The sequence below is a fragment of the Ruditapes philippinarum genome, unplaced genomic scaffold (assembly GCF_026571515.1).
Source record: "Ruditapes philippinarum isolate M1 unplaced genomic scaffold, ASM2657151v2 ctg2398_1_1_1_1, whole genome shotgun sequence".
NCBI lineage: Eukaryota > Metazoa > Mollusca > Bivalvia > Venerida > Veneridae > Ruditapes > Ruditapes philippinarum.
The window spans coordinates 247,389-265,383 of NW_026865834.1; the positions used below are offsets into that span (position 1 = coordinate 247,389).

A 17,995-nucleotide genomic window follows, 5' to 3' on the forward strand; every position below is an offset into this window, starting at 1 on the left:
TCCAGGACTGATGATGAACAATGCCTGCCTCTCTTACTACCTGGCTAACTGAGCTAGCTGTCACACCTTTAAAACTATGCTTCAAGCAATTAAATTTTTAACATTTTGCATAAAATTCATAAAAAAAGAGTTAAGTTGTAGGACTTGCACATATATTTAAATATAATGAAACCATTGTAGATTTAGGTATCTTTATTCTTCAACAACCAGAGTTTAGTACAGCAATATGGTTCACTGTAATTTCATAAAGTAACATAAAATCTCTTTAATAATAACAAGCCTACCAACACAGACTAGACTCTAAAATCTTCTTAAAATTTTCATAAATTATGTACACAATTTAAAAAGTACACACTAAATTTTTTCTGTAAGATCTATGCATACATGTATATTAACAGATCAATAATATAGTTGTACAAACAAGCTTGTATTTAACTAATAAAGCTGTGTCAGTGGTAACTTTTATCAAAGATATAGTAAGTACAGTAGCTGCAACACTTGAGTAAACTTTATAGTTTTCTTTCCGATCTCACACAGACTAATCCATGCAGTCACATTATCTCCTTATATCTATATGTATAATTTTAAAACTACACATGTATTAATTTTGTGCTACTTAGAAGAAAGCATGTAGCTTATATAAACCATTCTGAAGGCCAATTTTTTGTCTGTTTCCTGCAACTAACCAGTACTGGTGTCCAACTAACCAGCATTGATGTCGAATGAGGAATCATATTGGCAGCTCCAGCTGGATATGAACCCAACAGTCCATTGCTTAACAGGCAGGCACTTGACCCACTAGAATATTTATTGTATTCCTTGTATTAATCTTTAAACAGTCTGATCATCAAAGTTACATAACTGTAGTACTCTCCTGTATTTGTCATGAAAAAAGTCTTCTCTTACTCAGCTACTGTGCATCAGCAACTACAATTTTTATTGCACCACATAAGAACAGTTTTTTTAAGACTTCTTTTACATTATTCTGTGACTGACCACTACCTGGTATTATTTTCACCGGACCGAACCGGATGGATTTTTGACAAGGATCCTGAACACAAAACCTCTGTTACTATATGCGAGTTAGCACCACATGGTTAAATTTTCCCTTGGTACTTGTAGAACCTCTTGTACTCCTTATATAGAAGTCTGAACACCTCTGTTACACCGTGACTGAGCACCACATGTAATTGTGATATAGCATGTTTATCACACAAGTCTAACATCTTGTACACTGCTGGAACAAGTGCTCTCTGTAAAATAAAATAATGTGCCAGTTACATTTCCATGACCAAAAATAACTGCTCAAATGTAGTTCTGTATATAGTGCACATGTTTATAGTTGACTTCACAACCAACTGTGCTGTTAATCTTAATTAAAATGTGAATGTAACCTTTGTCCCCTCTCATACAAGAGTCTGTATATGAAAGAAATAAGATCGAGACATGTAAAAAAGTTTTCTAAAACCAATAAAAAGTTTTAGACAGTAGATATATTGTGCAGTAATTAATACCTCCAATTCTGTACTAATCAGTTCTTCTGTTGACCATAAGACCATAAATTTGATATAATTATCTTGAATGACATATTATTCAATAACAAATAAATCCAATTTCAAAGTCTTAAAAATTTAGTTAATTTCAAAGTTTAACAAATTAAGTACAACAAAAAATCTCTAAAATCATCTGAACACTATATTCTGCATTTTATGAAACCCAGACAAAACATAGGTAATTTGACAGACGAATGTATTTATTTACCTTTATGGCAGGAAGTAGAGTAACTTTCTGTACAGCTGTCACATAATCAGACACAACATATATTGCAACTTTACCAAACTCCACCTTGTGAGTCGAGATCAATGAAAATAATCTGAAAAATATACACAGTCCATGTCTTGTAAGTTTTGATTATTTCTACTGAATGTCAGCATGGAGAATTAACATTCTGTAAAAAATCTGCTTATAACAGATTTAGATTTACATGCATAAATAAGGCACAATAATTTAAAGGACCACTCTTCATAAAGTGCCTGCTCATAAAGGGTATCAATTAAATATGCATGTTCCATATTTAAGAAGTCAGAGTTAATTATAAATAGTAAACCTTCACCAACTACTGTAAAAAGAACATTTTCCCTATGATAAAATTTCACAAAATCAACATTTCTGACTAACTGGCAAGATCAACTATTAGCAAATGTCTGCTTTCAGTTCAGTTACTATGGTAGATATATACCAAACATTTTTTTCTCATGACAATCTCCAATTCAAGAAATAATCAAAATATAATCCTTCACAAAATATCTCTTATTTTACATTGGTCTTTTTGGCTTTTTTGATAAATCAGGGTCTTTTAAATTCAAATTCCATTTGAAAAACCCTGGATAAATGTTATAGGTATAAATTTCTTTCACTTTAGTTCTTGTATAAATGATCCCATATATAGCAGTGGTTTCAAAGTTACCTTTCCATGTGATAAGCACATGACATCAGTTGTTTGACGACATCTGGTTGCTGGGAGATCTTGTCCTGGTTTGACTCCTCTACCACTGATAATAATAAACCTTATCATCAAGTTAAGGTGAAATACTGAATCACAAAATTTATAAAATTTAATAATTAATACACATTGATTGTGGTTGGTTGAGTGGTAAATGCATGGGAACTAGTAATCTAAGGATTGCTGACTGTGTGGGTTCAAACTCTGTCAGGAACAAGCTGTTTTTTCCTCAAGGTGACAACAGACACTTTCCGTGGTACTCACATAAATGTCATTTAAACCAAGTTATTTCAGTAATAATTGTTATTTATTTAATCTTTGTGCATTAAATGTCTTTGATCATCATAAAAAATAACATTTGAAAAAAAATGCCTTTGTAAATGATTGATTTTTAATAAAAATCCTAAAATTTTAAATCGTCATATCAAAGTCATTTTTTATTTTTTTGTCATCAAACTTTTGGAAAACAAGAGCCATGTCAACATGGCCATCCCCCGCCGAATGTGTTTGCTCATTGGAAGAATGTATATGTAGTAGAGCACAATAATTCCATTTTAAGAGGTCTTTTGGTAATGAAAACTGATGGCTATAGTGATTACAGATTTGAAACCTATGTGAATACTGATGGCTGAAAATAACAAAGGGCAATAACTGAAAAATAATGCAGGGTAGGTTATCATTCTTGTGTACTGCATCCCTCCTCAGTAAAAATCTATCCACCTATGAAGTTTCAAGTTGATACCTCAATACTTTTTGAGAAAAAATTGAATTGAAAAATTAAGTATGAAAATAACAAAGGGCAATAACTCAAAATTATAAAAGGTACAGTTATCATTCTTGTGCAGTGCACACTCCTGAGTGAGACCTATGAAGTTTTTCATTTTGATATCTCAAAGGCTTTTTGAGTTATGCTCTGGACAAAAATTAATTTTGAAAAAATAACAAAGGGCAATAACTCCAAAAATAATGCAGGGCAGAGTTATCATTCTTTAGCACTGCACTCCTCCTCAAATGAGATCCATCCACCTATGAAGTTTCAAGTTGATACCTCAAATACTTTTTGAGATAAGCTCTGGACAAAAATAGCATGAAAAAAAAACAAAGGGCAATAACTCAAAAATTGTATAGGGAAGAGTTATCATTCTTGCGCACAACATTCCTCCTCATAGATCTATCCTTCTATGACATTTCATGTTGATTATCTCAAACACTTTTTTGCAGTTATGCTCCACTCAGGTGTAAAAATTAGGTATGAAAAATAACAAAGGGCAATAACTCAAAAATTATGAAAGGAAGAGTTATCATTCTTGTGCACTGCACACCTCCTGAGTGAGATCTATGCACCTATGAAGTTTCATGTTAATATCTCATAGGGCTTTTGGAGTTATGCTCTGGACAAAAATCAATTTTGAAAATAACACAAGGGCAATAACTCAAAAATCATGCAAGGTAGAGTTATCATTCTTGTGCACTGCACTCCTCCTCAATGAGGTCTATCCACCTATGAAGTTTCAAGTTGATAACTCAAATACTTTTAGAGATATGCTCCGGACAAAAATTTCGGACGGAAGGACGGACGGACGGAAGGTCGGACGGACGGACAAACGGACGGAGACTATTTCTATATCCTCCGCCGAAAATTTTCGGCAGGGGATAATAACCATACTTATATTATTTGGGGAACCGTGTCTCAAATTTTTTCTATCTTTTCTCAAAAAAAAATTTAAAAAAAACGTAACGTCAAACATTTTATGCGACTTTTTTCACCATACATATTACGTTATTAAAGATAATTAAGTCGCTGATTGAGCAAACGAAAAAATCCCTGACACGGTTCCCTCCGTAAATGAATTTCCTTTCATGTACTTTAAACCGCATGTTAATTGCTTGATTATTAAAAAAGTTATGCCGATTCAAAGTTAGTCCGACCCGCATCAAACAAAGTGTCATAAATCGGCTGTTCTGTCTCGGACCCCTACGTTTCACGCTAAATAATTGCATAATACACAAATATCGCACCCAGAGAGGGTCACAAGTTGCGATAACATACTGTTTAACAACATTTTATGACCCAGTGACATCTGACCAATTAAAAAGCTGCTGATTAATATCAGTTTATAGCCGAAATTTCTTCAATTCTTAACGTGATTTACTGTCCGTCTGGTATCTGTCGCACATGTCACGTGACCATCGGTAAAATTTGAGGCACTCAGTGGGGGAAATGGAACGCATTTGCGCACCGCTAGCGGGGGTATTTAATTGCTTCCTTTTTGAAGTTTATTATTATTATCATCAGCATTATTATTGTATTTATACCAGTGTCACTCTGCCTGTGTATTCGTTGTATGAAATTCCGTTAAAATATAAAATAAAATAACAAAAAACTGAGCTTCTGACAGTCTTTTAAAAGTCCATGGTAGATGTACAAATAAGAACGGGATATTATATTTTTTTTCCACCAAATTGATAATGCTTCACATATTTTAATAGAAATGAAAGGTATTACTCGATCATTATGATCTGGCCTTCTTGACTTTCTATTATCATGAATATCATCTATGCACGGCATAGAGATCCAGTTTCTACCGGGATAGACAATAAATTTCATACTTTGTCCCAGATTTATTAGTACTGTGTCCGATTTACTGGCGAACAATTTTATTTTCACTGAGAATATATTTTAATATCTTTTTTTATTCATAGAGAAATAATTCATCCTTAGACAATCTAAAATGGTTTAGAAATTTGTCAGGGACACCTTACCACAAGTCATATAGGCGTTCACATAAAAAATGTTGTCTGTTTTTGTTGTTGTTTTACTTGACATTGTTAGAAAACGAGGTTGAATGTAAAGTAAGCCCTTGAATCCGTACAAAAGTCATATCAACTCAATGTAATATCTATCAGATTAACGGGACAGACAAATTATTCTCACACATTATGGATATTTTAGCAACTACATTTTTAATCAACCATGTGGTCGTGCGATTTGCCGCTATGCTTAATTATTTATGTTTCATACATTATGCTACCTACATTGGCCGACAATTTCTTAATTTATAAAAAAGGCTAAATGTTGAGATATTCATAAAAGATGTATGGTAGTTGTACGATACATGTATTACGAGTAGTATGGACCAGTATGGACCTGTAATTCACGGATATATGGAACTACCGATTTCCCTCATTGATGCCTCAACAGGGGGCGAAGCGTTATCGATAATCGACAGGTTACGCGAACAGCAGATACAAATAGTATAGGTACAGTTTTAAAACGTTTCAAAACACATTTTTAGGACTAACTGCTTCCAAAATTAAATCACGAATGTGTTCAGAAAAGGTTGATAAATCTACTTAGCAAAAAATCTCATTTTAGGTATTTTCAGTGATAATTGACTCCGTTGTCACCTTAAGCAAGAAACCTTACATTCATTTATAAGTACTGTTTGGTTCTAGGAACATATTCAAGATACAGTGTTTCAAGAAGTGTATAGCTTCCAACACAATCAAACTAAAATAAATTTGTATAAACTTAGTAAATACACACAGTCATGTTTCTTATTGTTTATGGTTGAGGTAATGTGGCATGAAATCAAAATCAGTACTATAATTCAAAGCTGTAAAGAACAAGTATTCCTGGAATCTGTACCAGCATATATTACATGAACCTGGTTTTCCACAAGTGACTACCAATCATTATTTGTTTGAGCTTGGTTTTTTACACCAATTTTTAAACATTTTGCTAAAATCTGAGTTTCTCCCAATGAACTAGGCAGGCTTTATATTTTCTGGTCCATCAGGATCATTGATTCAGCACTGTTAAGTGTTGAAAATTGAGTAACGCTCAAGCCGGTGCTAGAAGGTGCAAGGGATGTGGTACTTTTTCATTATCCCTCATGTACAGATTCAATCAAATTGAGTCTGCAATTTTCATGTTATTTTGTTGAGATAAATGCTTCCAAGGGTTCACCCTCCTTTCAGATTTTTACATATCATTTAAACCAGAAAGATAAATAGCATTAAAAAACACATCATTTTTAACAAAAATATTACATTTACCATACAACTACTTCTTTTCCTACTGAAATAATTAGACAGACTTTCTGTTTTAATATCTCAAATATTATATGAAGGATACGTTTGGCACAGCCTAGGAATGATGGTATATTCTGGAACACTGTGTCACAATGATGTACTAACAGTGTGTCCAGCACACTGTATACAGCATTGAATGCTGGGAAATACGTTCTGCCACATAATGGTGTATACAAACAACTGAATATACATAATATGCTGTTTCTTGATGCTAGAAATTTCTGAAACATATATATAAACATTTTTTCTTTATAATGTATGTGTTTGTATCAAACAAACAAAAATTGCATAAAACATAGAATAATCATATTTAATGTAAGTGCATGCAAATGATACATATTTCATTTTGTAACATTTGTAAAATTTAAAATGCTAGTCATTCTTGCAGATGAAAGTTTTGTTAATTGCAATGGATTAAATGAATGTGCAAAAATTTATTTTGGCCAGGTCTCAGGGCATTTTCATCCCATCACACCAGTTTAATAATATTTCCCAATTTCTGCCTGGGGCCTTTTTCGCAAAAAAAGCTGGAAAAAGCCCATTTTTAACCTTGGCCTTAATATTAATGATATCATTTAACCTAGACTCAGATATAACATGTAATACTCATTGTTGACCCTGCAATCTAACAGTCTACATTCTCTTTCATTCTCTTTAACCTTAGGCCAGTGTTAACCCTTCTATGGAAGAACATCTCAGGTGCTCTTCCATACATTATTTCAGACACAAATGGGCACCCGAGTAGAACCATTGACATTCTGTAAGGTAGATGTGTAGCTTCCTGACAGTGAGGGGCAAGTGGTTTGAAGGACCTTAACCACAAGGCCACGAATACCCTTAACACTGACCTAGAAATCTTATCTATTGTACTATTTATCATTGACCCAGATACTCACAATTCCAGCTGTAAGCATCTCTTGTTGTGTATATAGTATTGGTATAGTTAATTCTATAATAACATCATCTGTCTGAACATACTGTACTTGCTGTATAATACACTGAAAGTTTAACATCATCTGAAAGAAATAATAATAAAGTTTAACATCATCTATAATAAATAATAATAAAGTTTAACATCATCTGAAAGAAATAATAATAAAGTTTAACATCATCTATAATAAATAATAATAAAGTTTAACATCATCTGAAAGAAATAATAATAAAGTTTAACATCATCTATAATAAATAATAATAAAGTTTAACATCATCTATAATAAATAATAATAAAGTTTAACATCATCTGAAAGAAATAATAATAAAGTTTAACATCATCTATAATAAATAATAATAAAGTTTAACATCATCTATAATAAAAAATAATAAAGTTTAACATCATCTGACAGAAATAATAACAAAGTTTAACATCATCTGAAAGAAATAATAATAAAGTTTAACATCATCTATAATAAATAATAATAAAGTTTAACATCATCTATAATAAATAATAATAAAGTTTAACATCATCTGAAAGAAATAATAATAAAGTTTAACATCATCTATAATAAATAATAATAAAGTTTAACATCATCTATAATAAATAATAATAAAGTTTAACATCATCTATAATAAATAATAATAAAGTTTAACATCATCTGAAAGAAAATGATTAAGTATTCAAAATCAAAATCTGACTTCTTGTGCAGACTATTGTTAAGGGAATGTTTTGAATGTTTATTTTTTAACGAGATCAAAAACTTCAAACTTATGTCTTACACTATACATACTATTCCATCCAGATATATCCGACATGTTCTAAAGGTTGCTATAAGAGAACTTCCAAAAATACTTTGTGCTAAAATCAAAAATAATTGCCTAAAGTTCAAAACTCAATCCACACATTTGTTTATTTTTTTGACTAAGATCTAAAGAGTTTTTCACTTAATTGTAAGATTTTGATTTTCAAATAATTTACATAAACAATGGACAGTTCCAAATTCTGGAGAAGACATAATTCACAATAAATATCTTAATCAAAGAGATGAACACACATTTATGAATTATAATGACATCTTACATCTTTTGCAGTGTACTTGATGACCTTATTCTGTTCATCTGTAAATTCTAGTTTAATAAGATGTCTCCAGATATAAACAGCTGACTGTATCCTGCCCCTATCTGTGTACAGTAAACCTGGATCCTGAAACATTAAAAATGTCATTGTCATAGAATATCTTACGAGAATTAAGTTAATTTTACAGAAGTAAAATATTTAATTGGTGTTTTCAATATGAATAATAACCATATTTTAGTCATCAACCTTAACTTTCTTTTTATTACTTCGTTAAAAGTTATTAATACATGTAATTTATATTGCTAAAATAATTCAAGCCTAAGTCCTTGGGGAAATCCTTAGTGATTAAAAGTTATTAGATTTTTTTTAATTAGTTTAGAAGCTCACAAATTTTACATGTACTACAGCTTTAACTTTAACATTCTTTCAAACAAAATGACTAGGACAAGCCTGTAACAGCCAGACATAATAGAAACAGCTGCTGGTTATAATTATTAGCTAAAAATTACACTTACCACACTATCAACCAAATCCTGCAGGACCTCTTTAAACTGGTCAAGGTCAAACGTCACCAATAATGCTGCCAGTACAGACTGCACTTGCATTTTAATGACCTTTGACCTCTGTGACTCTAGCTGACCTTCAAACATTAAAGATCTACACAGGGAGATCAACATTGTTGGATTTAACACAGCATTGTCAATTTTAAAAGTTGGACTGTCAAGTGCTACCAGTTTGTCATTAACTAAATCCACTGCGTTCTCTGTGGTCTCAGAATTTTCCAAAGAACCTTGCAGTAGTTTACTTATCATTTCCATTTGATTTTCTAGTTCCTCACTTCTTTTAGTGTCATGTGAAACAGAATCACTGGACTGGTTTTCAAGTTTATTATCAGATTTTCTTTTCTTTTTATGAGATTTGCTGCTTGGTGTTCCTTTTTCTGTTATATTACCAGTAGACTGATCCAGGTTTTGAGACTGGTTTTCCGTTTCCATTGACTGGTTTAATGATTGTGGCTGTTCCTCAATAGACTGTGTCCTCAGTATTTTTTTCAAGACACTTGTTAATAGTTTCCATATTCTGAACTTATCTTCAATGGTAAGCTGAAGCTTCAGTAGGATGTGGTGTTTTGACATAGTCTGCAGAAATATGAGGACAGAGAGCACTACGTATACTTCTGTTGTGTCCTAAAAATAGACAATATCATATACATGTAACTAAAATGTTATATTCTGGACAATACACCAATCACTGTCAAATCTAACTAAATTATTTAGACTATTATTTTGAGAGATATAGGTTGTCTTGACATGCAGTCATTCCAGCAAGAAAAATAAGGTCTTTCTTGTGTGTGTCTTTAGCACAGGTCTGACTGTATTCAATTATTAAATGAAGGTATGCTAAAGCCAAAAATATCTCTACAATATATTTGTAAGTTACAAAAAAGATTTCACACACATCTGTAATATCCAATGATCCCTGATGTTGCTTTTACACATAGCTAAAACATGGCCTTGCTACGAGGAAGATAAGAAAATCTATGTTTTGTCTTAGACCTCCATTCAATGGTAAAGGTAAATGGGAAGAACCAACAAATGAAATATCTAAGATAACAGTCAATAAACAGAAATGTGATAAAGAAGGAGGAGTGGCAGAAAGATGGATTAACTGGCAACTATATGCTTTATTTTCTATTTTCATAGAGCTTTTCGGAATTCACATTTATTTTAAAACACCAATACCATACTGGTTCATAGTATAAATCAATGTGTGCCTGACTCCAGACAAAATAATAATACAGACATCTTTTACTTTTTTTCTGACAGAAAATAACTATGAAATTAAAAACAGAATAGAATTTAAGTTTAGCTCCTTACCACATTTTGTAATGTAGTTTCACACCATTGAAACATTTGTGGAAACTCCTCGAGAAATGCTTTCTGAATTTTCTCTGACTTTTGCATGGTTGTAAGTACAACAGCATATGTCCGTACCAAAACTGCCTCCATATGATTTCTTGTTGAAGATTCAAGTAAGGGAGATAATTTGATGACAGATTTCGACAAAGATTTATACATCTTCTTACACAAGTCCTGGAGAGTGTCCTTTAAGAAAGGCTTACTTAAAAGCTGCAAGTATAAAACATACAATGATAACTAGCTGATCACTTTTTAGTTAATATTTACATTCTTATATTTTTTATTAAAGGGACTCCACTAACGTTTTTTGACATGTTATGTGTACCTTTTAATGTAGACCTAAACCAAAAACATGTATGCAAAGTTCCATTTTTTCAGAATAATTGCAAGTGACTCCTTTGATATATAAAAATATTATTTTAAACCTTATGTTTTTAGGCTTTTGGCCTCAATGGAGCTCCTTTACTATCACACTATCACTGGTAAGATCATATTTCAACTATCCAGCAAAACTAGATGACATACATGTAGCTCCCCATTCTTTATTTCTGTCACATATTGGCACTTAATTAAAATTCAAACTTCCTTTATCAATTCTAATAACTTATTTATATGAATCAATAAAAACAAAAAACAATGAAATAATTGATGAGACATGTATCATTTCTATGCTTCAAGTACAAAATTCTGTTTGACCAATATTGTTATCGTTAAATTACAAACAAACAAAACATCAAATTTATGTCCAAATCTAGTCATTACAAAACATTTTTCTACAAAAAATAGTAAAGAAAAGTGTTGATATAACTTAGAGTAAAATATCAGCATAATCACATTTTTAAACATTGCAAACTATAATATCACCCCTTACCTTACAAATTTCCTGCAGCAGGAAATAGGTCAAGGTCAAACTCTCTGACCCCTGGCTCTTCTTATTCTCTTTACACAACTAGAAGACATATAATACAAGTTAATGAGCAGTTAATTAAGTACAGTAATTTAATTGAAGCTGAACCTTTAAGGATAATAAACCCTAATAAAGATGACAATATTAACTTCTGTCTTTAAATTGCACGGGTTCTGCACATCACGTTTGAGATGAACATTTAAGCTAAGGTTAAAAAAAATACTTCATGGGGTATTAAATTTAAGGAGCAGATGAGAAATTGATATTTGACCTTCATTTGTGACACATATGCAACATGAGTTCAGCACATTATCTTGTTGAGGCTGAACATTTGAGACAAGTTTAAATGAAAGCCTTCAAGGGATAAGTGATTTTGTAGAGGAGATAGACTGATAAGACGAAGTGATTCCAGTATTGCACTCTCTGCATTTATTTGCTTGAGATATAACAAAGGACCCTCTATTAGTTAAACGGCATTGGCTAGTACTTTGTCCATAAAGTTGAGAACTTGTCAATGACTTATTGCTAACAAGTTGAATATTTTAACTAAATGTACATATACAAATATAACAATGTTACCTTATCAACAATAGGTGATAGTTTATCTACAGAAGTATGATCCTTAACAATAGCTTGACAGGTAACTTCTGCTAGCACCAAACATTTGTAATACTCTGGGGTACCCTGCAAAATAATGGAATCATCGTCAATATTGAAATTGTTCAAGTCTAAGTCACATGCACACAGTATGCCATGAAAATCTTGAAGCTTTTTCTTGGCAAATATTTTTGTTATCAATGCATCAATGTGCATGACTATACCATTTTTTCAAATATGAATGTGTCATTTCATACAACAATCACCTTTTTAGAAGCCAGCAAGTGGAATATATGTACTTCTTTAGATATAAAATATTTAACCTTATATTTAGAGAGGCAATTCATCAGAAAACCTGAGTGACATGAAACAGATGCATTACATATCACATGTAGATTTTTTGTAAGGGAATTTAAATTATCAGAAATGTATTAGATATGATTTTTGGCAGATTTTATGCCCCTATATAAACAGTTGTCTGCATATATAGCCTCAGCCACTAGGGGAGGGTAAAATTGCAAACAACCATTTATTTAAAACCATATAACTTGTTAATAAACTTCTTCTTTTAGCAAAAAATAGATTAAGTTTCTTCTTGATATGACAGCAGCCATGTGTATAATAAGAGGGCCATGATGGCCCTGAGGTCGCTCACCTGTATATAGGGCACCCCCAAACCACCATCCCCCCCAACTTTGCAGGGCCAATTTAACCCAAGGGCTTTTATTTGCACAAACTTGGTAGACACCCATAAGAAGATGTTTCATGCTAAACATCTAAGCTCTAGCTCATTGGGCTTTTTAAAAGAAGATTTTTTTTAAGTTTTTACTATACACATATAGTTAAAAACAATGACACCCCTGGGGCCACGCCAGTTTTGACCCCAGGGCTTTTATTTGAACAAATTTTGTATACACTTACTAGAAGATGTTTCATGCTTAATATCTAAACTCTAGCTTTTGGGTTTTTTCATTTTGCTATACACATATAAAGAAAATCAATGACCCCCGGGGCAGGGCCAATTTTGACCCCAGGTCTTTTATTTGAACAAACTTTGTAGACACTCACTAAAAGATGTTTCATGCTTAATATCTTAACTCTAGCTATATGGGTTTTTTCAAAGAAGATTTTAAGTTTTTGCTATACACATATAAAGAAAATCAATGACCCCCGGGGCGGTGCCAATTTTGACCCCAGGGCTTTTATTTGAACAAACTTGGTAGACACCTATTAGAACATGTTTGATGCTAAATATCTTAGCCATAGCTCTTTGAGTTCTTGAAAAGAAGATTTTTAAGTTTTTACTATATGCATTTAGGGAAAATCAATGACCCCCCGGGGCGGGGCCAATTTTGACCCAAGGGCTTTAATTTGAACAAACTTGGTAGACACTTATTAGAACATGTTTCATGCTAAATATCTTAGCTTTAACTCTTTTGGTTCTTTAAAAGAAGATTTTTTAAGTTTTTACTATATGCATATAGGGAAAATCAATGACCCCCGGGGCGGGGCCAATTTTGACCCCAGGTCTTTTATTTGAACAAACTTGGTAGACACCCATTAGAACATGTTTCATGCTAAATATCTTAGCTCTAGCTCTTTGGGTTCTTTAAAAGAAGATTTTTTAAGTTTTTACTATATGCATATAGGGAAAATCAATGACCCCCCGGGGCGGGGCCAATTTTGACCCCAGGGCTTTTATTTGAACAAACTTTGTAGACACTCACTAAAAGATGTTTCATGCTTAATATCTTAACTCTAGCTATTTGGGTTTTTTCAAGGAAGATTTTTTAAGTTTTTGCTATACACATATAAGGAAAATCAATGACCCCCGGGGCGGTGCCAATTTTGACCCCAGGGCTTTTATTTGAACAAACTTGGTAGACACCTATTAGAACATGTTTGATGCTAAATATCTTAGCCATAGCTCTTTGAGTTCTTGAAAAGAAGATTTTTAAGTTTTTACTATACGCATTTAGGGAAAATCAATGACCCCCTGGGGCGGGTCCAATTTTGACCCAAGGGCTGTTATTTGAACAAACTTGGTAGACACTTTTTAGAACATGTTTCGTGCTAAATATCTTAGCTCTAACTCTTTTGGTTCTTTAAAAGAAGATTTTTTAAGTTTTTACTATATGCATTTAGGGAAAATCAATGACTCCCCGGGGCGGGGCCAATTTTGACCCCAGGGCTTTTATTTGGACAAACTTGGTAGACATCCATTAGAAGATGTTTCATGCTAAATATCTTAGCTCTAGCTCTTTGGGTTCTTTAAAAGAAGATTTTGTAAGTTTTTACTATATGCATATAGGGAAAATCAATGACCCCCCGGGGCGGGGCCAATTTTGACCCCAGGGCTTTTATTTGAACAAACTTGGTAGACACTCACTAGAAGATGTTTCATGCCAAATATCTAAGCTCTAGCTCTTATGGTTTTTTAAAAGAAGATATTTAAAGTTTTTTCTTTTGGTTGCCATGGCAACCAGAGTTCTGCATGGAATTAAATTCTTTGAACAATTTTTAAAGGTGACCACCAAAGGAACATTCCTGTGAAGTTTGGATGAAATTGGCTTAGTGGTTTATGAGGAGATGTCATTTAAAGTAAAAGTTTACGGACGGACGATGGACGACAGACGGACGGACGGACGGACGCCGGACGAAAAGCGATCACAAAAGCTCACCCTGTCACTTTGTGACAGGTGAGCTAAAAATGTCACAATCATCCAATGAAAAGCGATGTTACAGCATACAGTATTACAATAAGACTCATGTTCAAAATCTGACCTCTAGTTATAAGCTAAAATGTTGATGTACTGATAAATGGACAAAGTCATACCATAATAATTCCCGAAAATGTTCACAGAGCATAAGTTGTATCTTACCTCTTTTTTACAAATTTAAAGTATATGGTAAATGACAATAAATCAAACATATTTCTTCATAACATAGTGAAAGCATTTATACCTAATTTTTATTCAAACACAAACTATTTTACAAAAGAATGTCACTATGAATATTTATACAAATGTTTACTTACAATAGTTGTAGAGTGTAGAAGATTGTGTAACCAGTCAAGAAATGACTCAGCATTTATCACATCAAATACTGGAACCAGTCCACAAGATTCCAGAATAAATGTACACATTTCTACACAGTCTGATGACAGGCTCTTCAAACTCTCATTCTGTAATTAATGTTTTTGATACATGTACCACAAGATATTACAACCTTTTTCAACAGCAAAAAGCCTTAAAATTTACATAAAGACAGGACAACTTAAAGCATGAAACTTTGATTAATTATTACATCCGAGCAAAGAGCAATTAAATTGATGGAAAAAAGTAAAATGATTACATTACTAAAGAAGATGTGAGTTATTTCTACAGTCAAAATACTTCTGGCTTTTATTTAGATCAGTCAAAACTTTATGAAAACTATCTAGATATAATTCATGAAGTAATCAAGAAATACATACTTGATATCAAACAAAATTTACTAATATAGCCTATTTTATCTCTATGTCAAATCAGTAATGTATTAACATTCTACTACAGTACCTCAGACTGGTTTTCCAATTTCTCAGTCAAACATTTCACAGCCAGTAAACCAGTCAAGCACCTGATCTGATCACATGACCACAGATGTTCCAATGGAAGACAATGAATAATCTGGAATGAAAATAAATGAAAATATATAACATTGTTGTTCTGTAAAATTTATTTAAAGAAAATAATAGGCAGTAAAATACCATTGTTGAGATTTTCATTAAAAATAAATATACATGTAAGTCAAATTGAACTAAACTTAAAGTGGTCAGTTAAATTGTCACAGAAAAACACTTGCCCACAGATAAATTCTACATTGTAATTTTTGTTGTTTAAAAAGATGAAATATACCTTAATACAAGCCTGCAATTGAGAGGGGTCAGCCACATGGATAGACTCTGTACTATTAGATATCACAGCAAGGACTTCCGATGCCTCTTTCATTTTCTCCACACTCCCACTGCAAATAAAATCAAGAAGTACATAAGTAAAGTAGTTCATACAAAATGAATTGACATGCAACAATTGTATTGTTACAGAAATGAAGATTATGCTAAATTTCTCTTAGAAACTCGTACATTTTCAACACCATGTAGTGATTTTCTGTTATAAATATGGAACAGCCTTCATTAAAGTTGGTAAAATTTGTGGCTCAACCCATTTGCTTTAAACTGTTTTCATTTTCGGTATTATTTGATTTCTGTTTTCTATTAAATGTACTATTTATGTTACATGTACAAATTGTTACTAAATTAAATAAATATGGAATGCGTAACCTGTCAAGTCTGTAATCAAATTTTAATTCAGACATTTAGACATAGTATACGGGTAGTTAAAATGACTTCCATCACAGGCAAAAGTAAAAGATGAAATTAATCTTTACTACATAATATAAGATCAACAGATGTGTCTAATAAAACACCTACCCATCTATTTGTTGGGGCCAGGATATGTCAGAATCTCCTAAAATACCCATCAATATTGAAACATTGGTTGTCATGGTGTCCTGTTTCTTCTTCTTTGGACTAGAGATAAAAAGTCACCAAACACACTTTTTGAAAAATTTATTTTGTATTTAAAAATATTTTAAAACATTATTGTTCAAACAAAAGTTCAGCAGATTTGTTAAATTTCTAACTAAAACTTTAAGCTATTTTTCATGCTTTTTAATTAAAATACTGAAATATCTAAGTGAAATGTTTCAATGGTAATAAAATAGAAAGAAATATAACAAATCACTTCTGACCTCATCATACATAATCTACTTTAACTTCTGGTAATAACTTGATGATAACTACATTATCTTAACCTAAAATATACATCAATTGAGCCGTGCCATGACAAAATCAATATAGTGTGTTTGTGACCAGCATGGATCCAGACCAGACTGCGCTTCCATGGAGTCTGATCAGGATCCATGCTGTTCGCTATCAGTTTCTCTACTTGTTATAGGGTTTGTAAGAGAACAGCATGGATCCTGATCAGACTGCGCAGCAGGGCAGACTGGTCTGGATCCATGCTGGTCGCAAACGCACTATGTTGGCATGGCTTAATTAATCTTTGAACAAAAGTCCTTTAAAAAGTTCAGAAAATACCTTTTAATGTTTCTGCCATTGAAGAGCACTCCACAATGTCTCCAAACAGAGGTTCCCAAACAAGATAGCAGACGACCAGATTCCCGCAGTACAGTTGACTCCAAAAACTTCATACTTATATCTCGCAGATTCAAACCTTTCCTGAAATAATCATTTTTATTTTTAATAAATAAGTTACATAGTTAAAGCCATGTAAAATGAGAAGGTTTAATTTTTCTTTTTATCAACTTGAAATTTCTGTCCAGTGTTTATGTCTGCACACTTAAGTAATACAATCAAACCTGTCTGAAGAGAAAATACCTGGGAAGTGGAAAAAGTAGCTTTCGTTACAGATAGTTCTCTAAAAAAAGAGTAGTTCTCTAAACAAGAGCTGTCACAGGAGACAGCGAAGCTCGACTAATAAAATACTGGACGCAGTAAGGAGGACAAAACTATGAAAGAAAAATCAATTATGTATAATTATGTATTAAGTTATAGTAAAAAAATAACATTTGTTAACATAAATTCCAAGATCAAGGGGAATAATTCTAGAAATAGTCATGCTAGAGTTATGGACCTTGCAACACAACATTTGTGTAATGATAAGAAATATATATTTGAAGTTTGAAGTAGATACCTTAAAAAATAAAGAAGTTATTATATTTCTTAAAGAAAATCCTAAGTTCAAAGAGAGATAAATCTGTAAATATTGCTTCAAGAGTTATGAACATTGTCACATAAAATGTAATTGATGATAAGGAATAAGTATTTGAAGTTTGAGGTAGATACCTTTTAAAATAAAAAAGTTAAAATAAAAATAACATTTTTCTAGAAAATAAATCTA

General features: G+C 32.2%; 1 protein-coding gene across 1 annotated transcript in view; it reads right to left on the reverse strand.

Annotated features, from left to right (window-relative positions):
• Positions 1–393: 393 nt before the first annotated feature.
• The window catches only part of LOC132730482 (unhealthy ribosome biogenesis protein 2 homolog), a 32,818-nt gene continuing 15,216 nt past the window's right edge, over positions 394–17,995 (reverse strand). Inside the window, exons 17-31 of the mRNA XM_060716423.1 lie at positions 17,173–17,313; positions 16,504–16,602; positions 15,929–16,037; positions 15,590–15,700; positions 15,070–15,216; positions 12,015–12,119; positions 11,400–11,477; positions 10,487–10,738; positions 9,125–9,796; positions 8,613–8,735; positions 7,495–7,614; positions 6,642–6,819; positions 2,468–2,567; positions 1,762–1,873; positions 394–1,253 (exon numbers count right to left, since the gene is read on the reverse strand). Of these exons, the coding sequence (XP_060572406.1) occupies positions 1,098–1,253; positions 1,762–1,873; positions 2,468–2,567; positions 6,642–6,819; positions 7,495–7,614; positions 8,613–8,735; positions 9,125–9,796; positions 10,487–10,738; positions 11,400–11,477; positions 12,015–12,119; positions 15,070–15,216; positions 15,590–15,700; positions 15,929–16,037; positions 16,504–16,602; positions 17,173–17,313 (2,503 nt within the window). The 3' untranslated portion in view covers positions 394–1,097. The remainder of the gene's footprint in view (positions 1,254–1,761; positions 1,874–2,467; positions 2,568–6,641; positions 6,820–7,494; positions 7,615–8,612; positions 8,736–9,124; positions 9,797–10,486; positions 10,739–11,399; positions 11,478–12,014; positions 12,120–15,069; positions 15,217–15,589; positions 15,701–15,928; positions 16,038–16,503; positions 16,603–17,172; positions 17,314–17,995) is intronic.